At 39.7% G+C, this 17,386-nt stretch overlaps 1 protein-coding gene and 1 long non-coding RNA gene across 4 annotated transcripts in view; one reads left to right on the forward strand and one right to left on the reverse strand.

The window, feature by feature from the left end:
* top3b (DNA topoisomerase III beta) overlaps nucleotides 1-17,386 on the forward strand; it is an 88,562-nt gene that overhangs the window by 24,536 nt on the left and 46,640 nt on the right. For 2 of the 3 annotated variants that reach the window (XM_085909065.1, XM_085909064.1), the window contains exons 3-9: nucleotides 5,125-5,231; nucleotides 5,319-5,393; nucleotides 7,411-7,604; nucleotides 9,511-9,667; nucleotides 9,745-9,858; nucleotides 16,098-16,188; nucleotides 16,334-16,488. In XM_085909065.1, the coding sequence (XP_085765191.1) occupies nucleotides 5,125-5,231; nucleotides 5,319-5,393; nucleotides 7,411-7,604; nucleotides 9,511-9,667; nucleotides 9,745-9,858; nucleotides 16,098-16,188; nucleotides 16,334-16,488 (893 nt within the window). The remainder of the gene's footprint in view (nucleotides 1-5,124; nucleotides 5,232-5,318; nucleotides 5,394-7,410; nucleotides 7,605-9,510; nucleotides 9,668-9,744; nucleotides 9,859-16,097; nucleotides 16,189-16,333; nucleotides 16,489-17,386) is intronic. The other variant, XM_085909067.1, reaches the window with a different exon arrangement.
* Nucleotides 7,399-14,214, reverse strand: LOC147057658 (uncharacterized). The gene is made up of 4 exons (XR_015065803.1): nucleotides 13,992-14,214; nucleotides 8,945-9,021; nucleotides 8,182-8,529; nucleotides 7,399-8,102 (listed from the first exon to the last, which is right to left on the reverse strand). It is a non-coding gene; the product is annotated as an uncharacterized LOC147057658 (long non-coding RNA).

Here is a 17,386-nt window from a genome sequence, read left to right on the forward strand (position 1 = left end):
CAATATGAGCCATTTTCCAGAGTGGAATCGAATCTCACTTGGCCGTTATTTTTTATGTATTCATTTAATTTTAACACATCGTTTTAATAATTTATTTTATTCAACATCATCATCATAATTAATTTACCATTTCTATTTCATTTAATCATTATTTCGAGACCCACAATAGTGTGAAGTGTCTTCGCCTTCACACGCAATTTCTCCAGAAATTGCCAATTCTAGTTAGTGTGAAGGTGAAGGCCTTCACACTATTGTTCTTCTACTTTGTTTTCTTTCTTATTATTATCAGTGTGAAGGCGAAGTTCTTCTACTTTTCAGTCAACATCAATTTACCATTTTTATTTCTCGTCTAATAGCATCATTCCACCGCAGCAATTCTAAGTCACTGTTTAGCTCAGTTAGTAGAAGATGGCACATTCAACACGAGTCATTTCCCCGAGTGGATTCGAATCTGACATTGGCTGCCATTTTTTATTCATTCATTTATTTATTCATTTAATTTTCATTTAAAAATATCATTTTATTAATTTATTTCATTCAACATCATCATCATAATTAATTCACCATTTTTATTTAATCATTTTATTTCTCACGATTTAGCATCATTCCACCGCTTCAATAGTAAGTCACTGTTTAGCTCAGTAGAGAATGGCCCATTCAACACTTGCCATTTTGCCGAGTGGGTTCGAATCTCACTTGGCCGTTATTTTTTATTCATTCATTTTTTATTCATTCAATTTTAACACATCATTTTAATAATTTATTTTATTCAACGTCATCATCATAAATTACCATCTTTATTTAGCTCAGTAAGTAGAGAATGGCACATTCAACATGAGTCATTTTGCCGAGTGGGTTCGAATCTCACTTGGCCGTTATTCTTTATTCATTCATTTAATTTTAACACATTTTAATAATTTATTTCATTCAACATCATCATCATAATTAAATTACCATTTTTATTTCATTTAATCATTATTTCGAGTCCCACAATAGTGTGAAGTATCTTCGCTTTCACACGCAATTTCAAAAACAAACAATAAACAACTTATTCCTCCCACTTTTTTGACACCTAACTAGTCCCACATGCTTTAACCGATTCACCCCATTCCAACTTTCACACGTTCCAAAAATTCACGGCATCCTTGCTACCATTTTTTTGTTCATAACATTTACTGTTTTTCCGTAATTAGCAAATTTGTGCCTTAAAATTCCCCATTCATTCTTAATGGCACATTCAACACGAGCCATTTTCCCTTAAGAGTTGACATCAGTGACCAAATGATACGGTTTTAATTCAGCTTCGAAAGTCAGCTCATACTCAGATGAACACCGTGGCATTATTTTTCTACGGCCAAATAAATCTTTTTTTGCTGGCTCTTAAAATGTTTTGATTGCAGGAAAATGGGTTCGAATCTAACTTGTCATTACACATTAGCGCGCTTCTACCATTTTGCCCTTCATTAAGCAAATTCCAGTGCTTCAATAGTAAGACTCAGTAGGAAGAGCATCAGATTCCCAACCTCAACGTCGCGGGTTCGAGCCCAGCATTGGGCAACTTTCTCAATACCACGATTTTTTTCCCCTAACTCATCTTTATTATAATTTTATTAACCGGGCAACTTCATCATTTTTTATTCATTCATTTATTTTATTCAACGTCATTTAACATCATTTTTCCCCAAACTCAATTTTCCCGCTTTTAATTTTGAAACATCATTTAAACCATTTATTTTATTGAACATCATTATCGTCCCCTTATGACGAATAAGATATATGGACCTAGTTTTCCCTTGCTCGGACGCGGGTCACCGGGGCCCCTCTCTGGAGACAGGCCTGGAGGTGGGGCTCGAAGGCGAGTGCCTGGTGGCCGGGCCTTTGCCCATGGGGTCCGGTCGGGCATAGCCTGAAAAGAAAACGTGGGTCCCCCTTCCCATGGGCTCACCACCTGTAGGAGGGGCGAAATGGGTCTGGTGCAAAGTAAGCTGGGCGGCGGCCAAAGGCGGGGACCTTGGCGATCCGATCCCCGGCTGCAGAGGCTGGCTCTAGGGACATGGAATGTCACCTCTCTGGCTGGAAAGGAGCCCAAGCTAGTGTGTGAGGCAGAAAAGGTCCGACTAGACATAGTCGGACTTGCCTCCACACATAGTTTTGGCTCTGGTACAAGCCCTCTCGAGAGGGGCTGCACTCTTCCACTCTGGAGTTGCCCACGATGAGAGGTGTCGAGCAGCTGTTGGCATACTTATTGCCCCCTGGCTGGGCGCCTGCATATTGGGGTTCACCCCGGTGAGCGAGAGGGTAGCCTCCCTCCGCCTTCGGGTGGGGGGACGGGTCCTGACTGTTGTTTGTGTCTATGCACCGAACGGCAGCTCAGAGTACCCACCCTTTTTGGAGTCCCTGGAGGAAGTGCTGGAGAGCGCTCCTTCTGGGGACTCTATCGTTCTACTGGGTGACTTCAATGCTGACGTGGGCAATGACAGTGAGACCTGGAAGGGCGTGATTAGGAGGAACGGCCCTCCTGATCTGAACCCGAGCGGTGTTCTATTGTTGGACTTCTGTGCTCGACACGGATTTTCTATGATGAACACCATGTTCAAGCATAAGGGTGTCCATGTGTGCACTTGGCACTAGGACACCCTAGGCCGCAGTTCGTTGATCGACTTTGTAGTCGTGTCATCGAATTTGCGGCCGCATGTTTTGGACACTTGGGTGAAGAGAGGGGCTGGTTTGGCTCCGATGGTGGGGGAAGATGCCGGTCCGACCTGGCAGACCCAAACGCTCTGTGAGGGTCTGCTGGGAACGTCTGGCAGAATCCCCTGTCAGGAAGGGCTTCAACTCCCACCTCCGGCAGAGCTATTCCCACGTCCCGGGGGAGGCAGGAGACATTAAGTCCGAGTGGACCATGTTCTGCACCTCCATTGTTGAGGCAGCCGACCGGAGCTGTGGCCGTAAGGTTGGTGGTGCCTGTCGTGGCGGCTGGGGAGGTGGCTCTGGATGTTGTGGGGCTGTCATGGCTGACACGCCTCTACAGCATTGCGTGGACATCGGGGACGGTGCCTCTGGATTGGCAGACTGGGGTGGTGGTTCCCCTCTTTTAGAAGGGGGACTGGAGGGTGTGTTCCAATTACAGGGGAATCACACGCCTCAGCCTCCCTGGTAAGGTTTATTCAGGGGTGCTGGAGAGGAGGATCCGTCGGGAGGTCGAGCCTCGGATTCAGGAGGAGCAGTGTGGCTTTCGTCCTGGCCGTGGAACAGTGGACCAGCTCTACACCCTCGGCAGGATCCTCGAGGGTGCATGGGAGTTCGCCCAACCAGTCCACATATATTTTGTGGACTTGCAGAAGGCGTTCGACCGTGTCCCTTGAGAGGGTGGTTCGGGAGTATGGGTGCCGAGCCAACTGATAAGGGCGGTTCGGTCCCTGTATCACCGATGCCAGAGTTTGCTCCGCAATGTACATTTGTACAATTTGTACAAATGTACATTACCTATAACTCCTGTTAAAAATGTTCACGAGGCAAAAATTATTTTAAACTCATGTAATTTTAAGGTTATTCATATTTGTTAAATGTTGTCTGACTGTTCAGATATGAATGAAATGCAGAATTTGTGTTTTTAGAGTTCACATTTTCCTGAGTGGCTTATATTGGGTTATTTTGTCATTTGAAAAATAAAGACAATTGTGACAATGAAATTTGTTTCATGACAGTTTGTATTTGCATTTTTTTTGTTAAAAATGTCAATGTTATCTGACTCTTCAAGGCAGAATTTGTGTTTTTAGAGTTGTTCACATCTGCCTGAGTGGCTTTTATTTGGTTATTTTGTCATTTAAAAAATAAAGACAATTGTGACAATGAAATTTGTTTCATGACAGTTTGTATTTGCATGAATTTATTTCTGTTATAAATGTCAGAAAAAACTATTGGCCCCCTTGGCCCCATCACTTTATTAAATCTGGCCCTCCATGCAAAACGTTTGGACACCCCTGCCCTAACCAGTGTTAAAGTAACATTTGCTTTCGTGTAAAATGTTCAACTCCCATGGTGTGTTTTAGCCACCAAATGTCAGTGCAGTAATAATGACGCTATTGAGTGTTTTGATTAACACTGATTGTTCATGCCAACACTATACAGTGTGGGGAAAAGCTCAACCTTAAATTAAATGACAAAATTTCACATAAAAACACTTTTATTTTATTAAAGACATTTCAAACAGCTTCTATAAAACAGTAGTATGACACAATGTTATGTTTTTTATTGTTTTCATTCATAAACTGCCCATCATGATGGCAATAATACAATCAGGTCATACGCACCAATAACAGCGAGCAAATCCTCATCGATTCTAAATGCATAGTTGTACTAAGTTCATTTTGTTTTCACTTGTCAATCACTTCACTGGTTCTTTTATCACAAATGTGAAGGCGGAAGTACAAGCCGAAACATGTCAGGTAATGCAACCTAAAATATTTTGTTTGTGATAAAAGAACCAGTGAAGTGATTCTAAATGCATTCAGATAATCGAAATCCATTGTAATTCCGTCCGTCCATCCATCCATCCATCCATCCATCCATCCATCCATCCATCCATCCATCCATCCATCCATCCATCCATCCATTCATTCATTCATTCATTCATTCATCCATCCGTCTATCATCTGAACCGCTGCTCCTCATTTGCCTTATCCACATTTTATGTTTCTGAATGTAGAGGATTAATTTTCAGTACCCACACATACAGACATTTCCTTCTGGCATTTAGTTCCTTAGTTTTTCATTCACAAAGTAGTGGCAACACTACATATCACCTTGTCTAGATAAAGTAGCATCTCTGTGCATGCATGTTGCCTTCATTGTGACACTGACAACTGGCTGATTGGCCAAACATTTCATCGTGTACACGCCTTAATCATCTGATGGCTGTTCAGATGTTGAGTGGTCTTGAAAAGTCTTTGGGCTACCTTCAAAATTACATACTTGTAGCAGCAAAATCGAAGAACATGAACACAAAACAATTCACATAACATAACGAAGTCTATTTCCTGTTGGCCTACATGGTCATTCTTCCTTTAATGAGAACGACAGTATTTTAGGTATTATAGCATTAACTGAAAATTCTTTTTTAAGCTAAGTACAACAACTGGGATAAGGTGGACCCTGCAGAACTTTTCAGCAAAGCCCCAACAGAAAAAAAGGAGGTCAACCCCAAGCTCAACATGGTGAAATTCCTCCAAGTATGTTCAATGCATGTCTGATGCTGCTCTTGAATAAGAGTGTTTATTGCACATTGTATCTGACACTTTTCCATATTCTTTTATTAGGTTGAAGCCAGAGGCTGTGACTACTTGGTTTTATGGTTGGACTGTGATAGAGAAGGCGAGAACATCTGTTTTGAGGTCGGAACGTTTTCATTTCATCATTTGCGTTTGTGCATGTTCTTTCGTGTTGTATGTTAGCAGCTATGGAGTACAATGTATACCGTAATTTTCGGACTATAAGTCACGTTTTTTTTCATAGTTTGTGTGTGGGGGGGCGACTTATACTCAGGAGCAACTTATATGTAATTTTTTCACAAATTTTCAAAATTCAAAAATCCGCGATGTAGTGAAACTGTCACGTCTCGTACCCAGCCGTTCCACCATGTGTCTGTTGTCATGGTTTCGGTCTGTGTGCTCGCCCCTCCCCTCCTGTGTGCCCCCTGATTAGTTTGATTATTCTCACCTGCCTCTTGTTACCTGTCATGTATATAAGTCCTGTCTGCCCCTCATGCCCGGTCGGATCATTGTCTTTTTGTTGCGGTTGCTGTTGTTTTGTCGTGTCGTCTTCATGTCTTTTTGGTCCCTGTCGTTTTCAAGTCTGTTTTCGGTTAGTCAGTCATGTTATCGTTTTGTTTAGTCATGTCAGTTTGCAGAGTCTGTCTTTGGTTCCTCCAATAAACCCTGGTCCAAGCTGCACTTGGTCGCCCTGCTCCATTCCAACCGTGACAGAAACCGCAATAAACAAACCGCGATGTAGCAAGGGATTACTGTCATTTGAAGTGCAAGTGACGTCACCGGTGCCTTGCAGCGATTGTTTACATAAAGGACAAAGGATTCGATCACGGGATGATGAAGGGCCCCACGTTTGAAGGATTTAATGATTTGAAGTGACACAAGGTTTGAAAAACGTATTTATGTTATCGTATTTGATATATTTTATTTTGTGGAGCAACTTGTATATGTTTTTATCGTTACACTTCAGTAGTTTTTGGCTCGTTGAACTCGTGTCTTGTTAAATAAAGAGCCGTTTACCAAAACCCACGTCTTTCCTGTTACTTTAACACTAAAATACAGTTATATACTCGATCTATGCGGCGCACGCGCGGCGTTGTTGACATAAAGGACGAGGAATTTGATCGATGGATTTAATGATTAGGAGTGACACAGATGGTTTGATAATATTGTTGTTATATGATAGTTATTTGAAATATACTTTATATATCGTTATATGGGTCTGTAGAATAATTAGAAATGCAACTTACAACAGGTCCGACGTCAGCATATGCGGCGCATACGCGGCATTGTTTACATAAAGGACGATCGATGGATTTAATGAATTGGAGTGACACAGATGGTTTTATAAACATGTTATTTATGTAATAGTTATTTGAATAACTCTGAATGTTACGTCAGGCCCGTTCTCAGCTCCTCGTTTGTGTAAATATCACGTTAGCACACCATATCGTTTAGCCTGTTGCTGGTTCATGTCTGTTCTTGGTGTTGGATTTTGACAAATAAATCTGCCCCAAAAGTACGACTTATACTTTGGTGCGATTTATATATGTTCTTTTTCACTTGATTGTGCATTTTATGGCTGGTGCGACTTATACTCTGGAGCGACCTATTAGCGAAAATTACGGTATGTTGTTGTAAAACACTTGAACAGGTGAGAGCTACTTCTTGGGTACTGATTTATGCGAAGGGCTACTTGTTATCCCAGTGTTTACATGATGAAGCTCTATTGTACAATATTCCAGGGCAGTGTGGCTCAATGGTAATCTCCAGGTTTGTAGGTCTGAACCCTGACAACCATGTCAAAGTATCCTTGAGCAAGACACTGAACCTTAATTTGCTCCCAGTGGACCCGTGTATTTTTAATATTTTAAATGTAGATTTTCATTTAGAATTTCAGTTACAAGACTACTGTGGATATTTTTACTGCAGACACTTTCTTAAGTTGATGATGTCGAGTGGCACTATACGGCCCTGTGTTCAACTGCTATTCATACATGAGGATGAAATTGTTGGTACCCCTTTGGTAAAGATAAAAAAAAGCCACATCATAAAACAAAAGTAATAATACATAAAAAAATGAAAATGAATCAATGAAAATCAGGGGCTATTTTTTTAAATTATGGTCTAATCTTTTTCCAAGGTTATGGAGTCTGTACAGCCAGTGATGAAAGGGACCGTTCTTGAGCAGACAGTTTATCGTGCCAAATTCAGCTCAATTACTGACACTGATATCTGGAAAGCTATGAATCACCTTGGAGAACCCAACCGCAATGAAGCCCTTTCAGTGGATGCACGCCAGGAACTGGATTTACGCATTGGCTGCGCCTTCACTCGGTACATTGTCTTCAGAAGAGCTAACTGTTCACTCCTACATTTCCTTCAGATGACAGTAAAGGCATCAAACATGTTTAACTGTGGACATGTTGTAACTGAAACCATTAAATACCTGTATACCAGTTTACAAAATTGTCCCATTTATTATTAATTTGTATACTTATGGCTTCACATGGGCTCAACACCTATGGGGGGGGCAAAGGGGTTGGGTGCAGAGTGAGCTGGGCGGTGGCCAAAGGCGGGGAGCTTGGCGGTCCGATCCCCGGCTGCAGAAGCTGGCTCTTGGGACATGGAATGTTACCTCTCTGACAGGAAAGGAGCCCAAACTGGTGTGCGAGGCAGAAAAGTTCAGACAAGACAAAGTCGGACTTACCTCCACACACAGTTTGGGTTCTGGTAGAGTCCTCTTGAGTGGGGCTCTATCTTCCACTCTGGAGTTGCCCACGGTGAGAGGCAATGAGCAGGTGTGGGCATACTTATTGCCTCCTAGCTGGGCACCTGCACCCCAATTAACGAGAGGGCCTCCCTCAGGTCCTGAACTGTGTCTATGCACGAAATGGCAGCTTAGAGTACCCACCTTTTTAGGAATCCTTGGAGGAAGTGCTGGAAAATGCTCCTTCTGAGGACTCCATCGTTCTGCTGGGTGACTTCAATGCTCATGTGGGCAATGACAGTGATGGTGGGTTGGTGGTGGGTTTGCTCCAAACCAGAACCAGAACAGCAAACACAGATTACAGATTTTAACAGGTACTGCCACCAGATGACAGAGGTTAACTATGAGAAATCCCACTGTTGTGGGACTCTATCATCTGAGAGGGAGAGGTTGGTGCCATGTCACTGTGTTCTTTTCCTGTACTTGGCCAACGTTGTGTGTGTGGTTTGGTCCTCTTGTACCAGTTGTCCTGCTGTTATCTCTCTTCTGCTCCTTCAGAATACAACAAAGGACAGCTTGGGTTGTTTCAGATCGCGTGTCATTATCTCCTATTCAGAATACAACAAAGGACAGCTTAGGTTGTTTCAGATCGCGTGTCATTATCTCCTAGTATGTAGGTTCAACAGGAAGTCCTAATAATGTGGCATACGCCACCTAGTGCTGCAGTCACCAAGTTCAGGACCATCCTGTTTTGTAATACCATTAGTCTAGTAATCCTGAATCGCTCTATTTTGACCTGCAGAGAGATTTTGAAAATATTGAAAACGATAGTTCAGTGTTTCTATGTAGTGCTTGTTTTCCAACTCCGATCCAAGGAAAGGCTTTATGGCTGTCTGGGACATTCAAACCCCAGATGGGAGGTAGTGAGGGATAGGTAGTCAGCAAGACTTGGAATGGTTCTTCCCACCGTGAGCTGGCCCAGTTTTTCTTTTTGACGACTTTATTGTAGTAGACCCAGTCTCCAGGCTTGATGGAATTGTCGACCTGTGAGGGAGAAAGATCAGAGGGCAATAGATTCTGATCTTGTAATCTGCTAAGGTCTGTTCTTCATCTGCTTTTTGCAAACCTGCAGTGAATACAGGTAGTCTATATGGTATCCCATGGATGATTCTAAAGGGTGTCAAGTGGAGATGATTCTCATTTAGAGTTTCACAAAGTCCAGGTCAGTTTTAAGATGAAGCGTATGTTGTCCTGAAAAATGTGACGTAAAGCGTTTCTTTTCATGCCCAAAGAGTAAGAGCAAAAATAGAAAAATTCTGACCTAGGTTGTCATAATTCATGCATGAAAGGGTTCATACTTTATCTGTAACATTAATCTGACATGGATTGTATCCTTTACTTACATGACTTCCTAAACATCTGAATAGAGTGTGCTAATGAATACAATTGTTTTTGTTCTTTTACTCTGAGGATAGTAGTTGAATACAGTATATGAAGTTCAAGCCTCCTTTCTGAATGCCAAATTGTTTTTAGGTTCCAAACCAAATATTTCCAAGGAAAGTATGGAAATCTGGACTCTTCTTTAATATCATTTGGACCCTGCCAAACTCCAACTCTTGGCTTCTGTGTAGAACGTCATGACAAAATCCAGTCCTTTAAACCAGAGAACTACTGGATTGTACTTGCGAAGGTACACCAAATGTGAACCTTTATTATCAGTAAATATGGTGGTAGTACAGTATATTGAGAAGCATTTTCTTTTGCCAGGTGTTCAAAGGGAAGGATAACCCATTGACTCTCGATTGGAACCGGGTTAAGGTCTTTGACAAGGAGGTGGGCCAAATGTTTGTAAATCTGGCCAAGACATCCAAGGAAGCCCAGGCAAGTACAAACACACTTAATTCCTTTCAAATTGGTGCTTTCTGGTGAATGTTTGTCACTTTTCTACGTTATATTTAGAACATATATGTCAATTTCACGTGTTAGATTAATTACTGCTCCAAATTAACACACTTAAAAATTAATGCAATTAATCTTGGGTGGCAAGTCAATGAGCAAGCAATTTGGCAGTGCGAGACCTGCATCCTGCAATGATCCTGTGCCCACTAGCTGCACGATATCTGAGATTTTGAGATCATCAGTCCATAAGATCTTTGGAAAATATGTATTCTGATATTTCTTGACTCAGTCTCGACGTTTCAACATGTATGTCTTGTGCAGTCGTGGTCGGTTGTACCTTGGCCATGTCTCTGAGCACCAAACACTGTGATAGGTACCCCAAGGGTGTTGATCTCCTTCGGCCCTACCATCCCTCGTTATATAGATACACATCACTTCATATGCTTGTATCGAGTAAGCATTCGAGCTTATACAGCAGGGAGTTGGAAAATATGCATAAAAATGATCAAATGGTCATAATACACACTTGCCTAATAATTGTGCACACAGTGTAGTCCAGACACCTTCGCCTAGCTTGTTTTGATTTTATTTGTTATATAAGCTAATCAGTGCACTTTATTTACCATTGTTTTGGTTTCAGTCAGAACACAAAAGAAAAATTTGCACATTCTGCTTGCAGGTAATTTACTTGCAGTTAACGTCAAGCTATTCTCACTCAAACAGAATATTTTATGTTGTGCTACAATAATAAATAGCTAGTTGGTAGATAGAAAAACTCAAACAAAGCAATATTACTCTTAGTGTAAAATTTCTATCAGGGTACACAATAATTATTTGAAAATAACTGAAATCATCGATACTAGCCGTTTGCATTAGCATTGATTCTATCGATACAAGGATTGATCTGCGCAACCCTCCCCACTAGTCAATGGTGAATTGCAAACATTACTCAGCATTTCCCCAAATCTCGCACTTTCATTCTAAGTGACTTACCATGAAAGAATATTCTGTTCATGAATATTCTTTTTTTCTTCTGCAGTAGCTTTGTCTCAGATACACAGATTTCAGGGGTGTCCAAACTTTTTGCAAGGAGGGCCAGATTTGATAAAGTGAAGGGGCCCGAGGGCCAATAGTTTTTTCTGACATTTTTTTAACTACAAAAAATTCATCCAAATACACAGTTATAAAACAAATTTCATTGTCCCAATTGTCTTTATTTTTTAAATGACAAAATAACCAAATAAAAGCCACTCAGACAGATGTGAACAACTCAAAAAACACAAATTCTGCCTTGAAGTCAGTTAACTTTGAACAAACTGTATGAAATACCGTACATTTACATGAGTTTAAAATTATTTTTGCCTCATGAACCTTTCAAACGAGTTTTAAGTAATGCACATTTGTCTCTTATTATTAAAACTTAAAACAGGTAAATTTTGCTCTTGTCATTTACAATATTTGACAGTAGGAGTTTATACGTAAACTTTGATAAAATTACAAATTATTTACAGCATTACAGTATGCAATTCAATATAATTGCCATTTCTGAGAGTTGGCTTAGCCACAACAAAGGGACCGATTTTGAATTAGAAGGATATAATTTCAACTTTGTGAATAGGTCAAATACAAAGGGTGGAGGAGTTGCACTGTATATCGACAGTAGATTAAAGTATAGAATTGTAGAAAGCATGACAACTGTTATTGATGACTTATGTGAATGTATTACTGTTGAAATTGATATGTCATTGTTAGCTGTGATTAAAGAACACCCAACTCTAGAATTGAAAATTTCAAAGAAGTATTTGAGGCCATGGTTTCAAACACCGAGCAGAAGGTAGCCTTTGTGGGGACTATAATATAGACTTCTTAAATCCAAATAAAACACCTGCGATAGATTTTATCGCTGCAATGTATAATAAAGGCTTATATCCTAGCATAACCAAACCAAGTAGAATTACCACCCACTCGGCATCAGTAATAGACAATATTCTTACTAATAATATGACAAGTAATTTAGAAAGTGGATTATTAATAAACGATATCACTGACCATCTGGCGGTGTTTGTTATCCATGGATGTAAACATGAGAACTTCGATAGCAAAGAAAACATACAAAGAGATTAAGAACAAATGGCACTCTGAATGCATTTAGAAATGATCTGATAGCTCAAGACTGGAGGAATGTTTATGAAAAAGAGGATGCTGATGCAGCCTCTAATTTATTTCTAAATACTTTTTTGACTCTATATCATAAAAACTGTCCAACTCAGCGACCAAAGAAAAATTAAAAACGACCAGAGAAACCGTGGTTCACTGGGGGACTGTTGAATGCATGCAAAAAAAAAGAAATGAATTGTATAAAGACTTTATTAAACACAGAACTGAGGAGAAAGAAACTAAATTTAAAAGATATAAAAATAAACTAACCAAAATTCTTAGAAAATATAAGAAAGATTATTATTGTAAACTGTTGGAAACAAATAAAAATAATATAAAAACCACATGGAATATTTGAAACTCAATTATAAGAAAAAAAAAAAAAACAAGTGCCGGATTCCCAAATTAATTCTTTGAAAATGGTAAGATAATTAAACATAGTGATGAAGTGATGGCAGGATTCAACAAATTATTTCTGAATTTAGGGCCCAAGCTTGCAGATGAGATAATCCCTCCACAAAGGGGAGGTGTATCACAATTTTTTGGGGAACGAAACCCGGCTACCATCTTTCTGAGAGATACAGATAAAACTCAAATAATTGATATTGTTAAACAATTTAAGAACAAAACATCAAGGGACTGTGAGGATATCGATCTATACTTAAATATGTAATAGTAGCTATAGCAGATCCCATAGCACATATCTGCAACCTCCCGCTGAAACTGGGCTCCTTTACCACAAAAATGAAAATAGCCAAAGTCGTACCCATCTATAAGAATCTTTACACCACCTATAGGCCAGTCTTATTGCTTCCCCAATCTTCCAAAATCTTGGTGAAGATATTTGCTGTTAGATTGGACAGTTTTATTAATAAGTGTGCGATATTAACTGACAGTCAATGTGGTTTCAGGCCAAAGCGATCTGCATCTTTAGCTTTAATTGACCTTGTGGAAGAACTGTCAACAAGCATTGACAATAAGAAGTTTGCCGTTTTTATTGACCTTAAAAAGGCCTTTGATACAATTAATCATGACATTTTGCTTCAAAAACTAGAAAGGTATGGGATTCGGGGAATAGGGTACAGTTGGATAAAAAGCTACTTAGAACATAGGCAACAGTTTGTGCAGATGGGAGAGAAAAAGTCAATGCTAACCTGTGGTGTTCCACAAGGATCAATATTGGGACCAAAACTATTCATATTATATATTAATGATATAATTAACACCTCTAATATACTGACATTTATTTTTGCTGATGACACAAATATCTTTTGTGAAGGAGAGAACCTACAACAACTAATGAAGATATCTTTATGTTAAGAGAAAGTGTTTACAGTCTAAGAAGGAGAGGGAATCCTTTACAACCTAAGGTGCGCACCACCCTCAAAAGCATGTGCATATCTGTCAATGGGGTAAAGCTATGGAATAGGTTTCCTGTAACGATCAAAGAAAGTAAACACATTGCCCAATTCAAAGAACACTTTAAAAAATTTACACTAGAAAATTATAGTAATTGAAATCTTTTGCTTGTCTATTTTCAGCTATATAGTCCAAATCTTATTTATTTAATTTTCTTTCCACAATATTATTGTATAAACTGCTTTCATTTCCAAAATTATCTTCCTCCGATAAATTAAGTTTATGTATTTTGAAAAAAAAAAATTAGCAACCATGTTAAGAATTATGATGTATAAAAGGGATAGGAAAAACAAGCAATAGCTTCTCCCTTCTCCTTTTTTGAACATGTTGATTTATTTGCCTTATTGGCATAACATGAAACTATGTGAAAATGTGAAAAAATGATTTTGTGTTTGGTCGATCTTATGTTCAAAAATAAACTTCAACAAAAATATCTTTCAGAAAGTAATAGTTTGTGTAACGCCTACAGGTTCATAATATCAACCGTATTAACATGGCTACTCGGTAGATTGCTTTAGTAATTTTTACTTTTGACTCACAGCCCCCGTGAAGAATCGCTGTTGTGATGCCAGTTCAGCTTGGAGCTGCTTCACTTAATCAGCGCGGTCACTCCGTTAGCTTGTCGTATGTGTTAGCATGTTTAGTCTGATAGTGTCTCGTTAAGTTGAAATCCTTAAACAAGACAACCGTCTCTTTACAAATTAGACAAACACAATTGCCTTGATTTTCAGTGAAGTATTGTAAGTCCCATTTCTCTTGAAAGCGACGGCCCTCAATGTCAACTTTCTTGTTTTCTTTGCAGTCGCCATGGCAGAAACGAGCGGAGAGGGGTGGTGCTGCCACCTTTTGGTAATAGGAGGAATTACAGTTTCAAGTTTCATGATTTATTTTTTTACTTCAGTTTGACAGTGCAGGCGGGCCATAAATAATACGTTATAAGACCAAAGCTGCGGGCCGTATGAAATCTGACCGGGGGCTGGATTTGGCCCGCGGGCCGGACTTTGGACATTATTGCATTATATGAACAACTAGAATTTGCAATTTCTGGAGAAATTGCCTGTGAAGGCAAAATGTTTGAATAACTTTTTGGGGAATGCTGCCGAATGATGTTGAAACGAGTTGAATTACTTGAGAAACGTAGAATTTAGAGGTGAAAAATTGAATTTTGGAGAATTTGTGGAATTTCAAATTTGAAAAAGTGGATTTTATGGGAAATGGAAATTGGGGAATATGAAGGAAAAAGATGAAGAGTTGAAAGTTGGAATGGGTTGAATCGGTTGAAAAATGTGGAAATCAGAGGTGAAAAACGGAATTTTGGAGAATTTGGTGGAATTTCAAATCAATATAAATATTCCGGTTTATTTGGGGTCACTTTCGGTTTATTTGAGTCACTTCCGAGTCAATTTAGTCAACTTCCGGTTTAGCTGAGGTCACTTCCGGTTTATTTGGGTCACTTCTGGTTCAATTAAGGCCACTTCTGGTTTAGCTGAGGTCACTTCCGGTTTATTTGGGGTCACATCCGGTTTATTTTGGTCACTTCCGGTTTGATTAGGGGCACTTCCGGTTTACCTGAGGTCACTTACGGTTTATTTGGGGTCACTTACAGTTTACCTGAGGTCACTTACGGTTTATTTGGAGTCACTTTCGGTTTGATTCGGAGCACTTCCAGTTCATTCAGGGTTCATTGGGTCAATCCAAGATGGCCGCCACACTGGAAGGGTTGAATTTTGGAAGCATAGTGGAAGTGGGGGTGAAGGGGTGAATATGGGAAGCATAAGGTGAATAAAGTTGGAATGGGTTGAATTGGTTGAAAAATGTGGAATTTAGAGGTGAAAAATGGAATTTTGGAGAATTTGGTGGAATTTTGAAGAATTCGGTGGAATTTCAAATTTGAAAATGTGGAATTTATGGTAAGTGGGAATTTGGGGAATAGGGAGGAAGAATATGAAGAGTTGAAAGTTGGAATGGGTTGAATCGGTTGAAAAATTTGGAAATTAGAGGTGAAAAATGGAATTCCTTCGCCTTCACACAATAATAATAAAGTGAAGGGAGTAGAATAACATAAGTGTGAAGGCCTTAGCCTTCACACAATAATAATAAAGTGAATGGAGTAGAATAACATAAGTGTGAAGGCCTTCGCCTTCACACAATTACAATATAGTTCTCAACATGGTGGACAGACATGCATATTCCACCAGAATGTGGCAGTGAGTTAGCATTTGAAGCGATTAATCACCATGCCTATTTCAGCTGTGGGGTAAATTTAACAAAATTATTTAGTTTTAATAAACAAAAAAATTAAAGTGATAAAACACACCTTTTACTAACATGCACACACACAACTAACAGTTCTTTATTTTGGAACATGAAATAAAGGGAAAATATTTGATCTCAGTGTTCCGTGCTGTTGGAGGCTCGTTAAACAGTGGTATCAATGTTTCCTCCAATATTTATTTTGACTTTGATTTGACATTGCTTAATTAGTCCCACACAGGGAAATTCCATTATAGACCAGCCAACAGCAGTTAGAAAACAATGGAGCTGCTGTGAGAGACTGCTGCTCATCCAGCACTGGAAGTTGTGGTATAACTTTGTAAATGTCAGGGTACATCTTTGATACTCTCTAATCTGCACCCCCAATATAGGTGGAGTCGGTGACTAAGAAGGAGAAGAGTAAGCAGAGACCCCTGGCTTTAAATACCGTAGAGATGTTGAGAGTGGCAAGCTCTTCCCTAGGTATGTTACACCAATTTAGCCTACAAATAAAGTAGCCCTGTTTAAACGAAATTGTAACATATGTAAAACAATGTATAATATTTCATTCTTGTCTTTACTGTTACGTGTGGTCTTAGATATCTATATATATTTTTTTATGTCTCAGGTATGGGTCCTCAGCATACTATGCAGATTGCTGAACGTTTGTACACACAGGGTTACATCAGCTATCCTCGGACAGAAACGACCCACTATCCAGAAAACTTCGACTTGAAAGGAACGCTTAAGCAGCACACCAACTGTCATTTGTGGGGAGAGGAGGTGAGAGATTATGGCCTTCTGACGGCGGTTGATAAGGCCGGGGGTCGCGGTGTTACCATGAACACTTTTTGTTATTAAGTTATACAGACAGATGTTATACAAGATGTTCCTACTATGCCGCATTCATGTGCATGAACAAGCAGACTGACAGCCAATCTTCCCGCCATCTTTCTGCTACGGACACCTGAAGGAGACAATCATCCCATCGCAAATTTGGTGGATCAGTGACAACACCAGGTGTAATAAATCAAGCAATGCACTTTTTGGATGCAACTTTGTTGCAGACATTGGTGGTAGGCCCCCAATGTGTGGTCTTTGTGGCATCGTAGCATGTATGCTTCAAAATGCAACAGTGTGAGGGAGGAGAGCCAGGGGTTCCGAACATAAATTTTGTATTACAATTAATACGTATTCTAGACATAAATAAAGACGACGACTACATTAAAAAACACCGGAATATGCTAATGTCTGACGTCAGCCATGACAAAGAAATTGATGTAAAAAAAAAAAAAAAAATCAATAGCAGTAATGTTATTTGCTTATTTTTGCACTATTTCGCACCACAGCGTACAGAGTACAAAGTTCTACACAATAATCATACTCAAAATGATTTACATTTAATTTAGCTTTGCTGAGGGACTGTTTTTCTTCTTCCAAACCACTTTTCCTCATGTGGTGGAGCCTATCCCAGCAGTCTTAGTAGTACAACTGAGGTCCAACCTGAAATCAGGGCACACAGACAAACAACCATTCACACTCACAGCCACATCTACGAATAATTTAGAGTGGACAACCGGCCTACCATGCAGGTTCTTGTAATGTGGGTGGAAGCCAAAGTACCCAGAGAAAATCCATGCAGCCACGGGGAGAATATGCAAACTCTCCAGGAACGCTGGAG

Source organism: Syngnathus leptorhynchus, chromosome 4, assembly GCF_054491065.1.
Source record: "Syngnathus leptorhynchus isolate UIUO chromosome 4, UIUO_Slep, whole genome shotgun sequence".
NCBI classification, from domain to species: Eukaryota; Metazoa; Chordata; class Actinopteri; order Syngnathiformes; family Syngnathidae; genus Syngnathus; species Syngnathus leptorhynchus.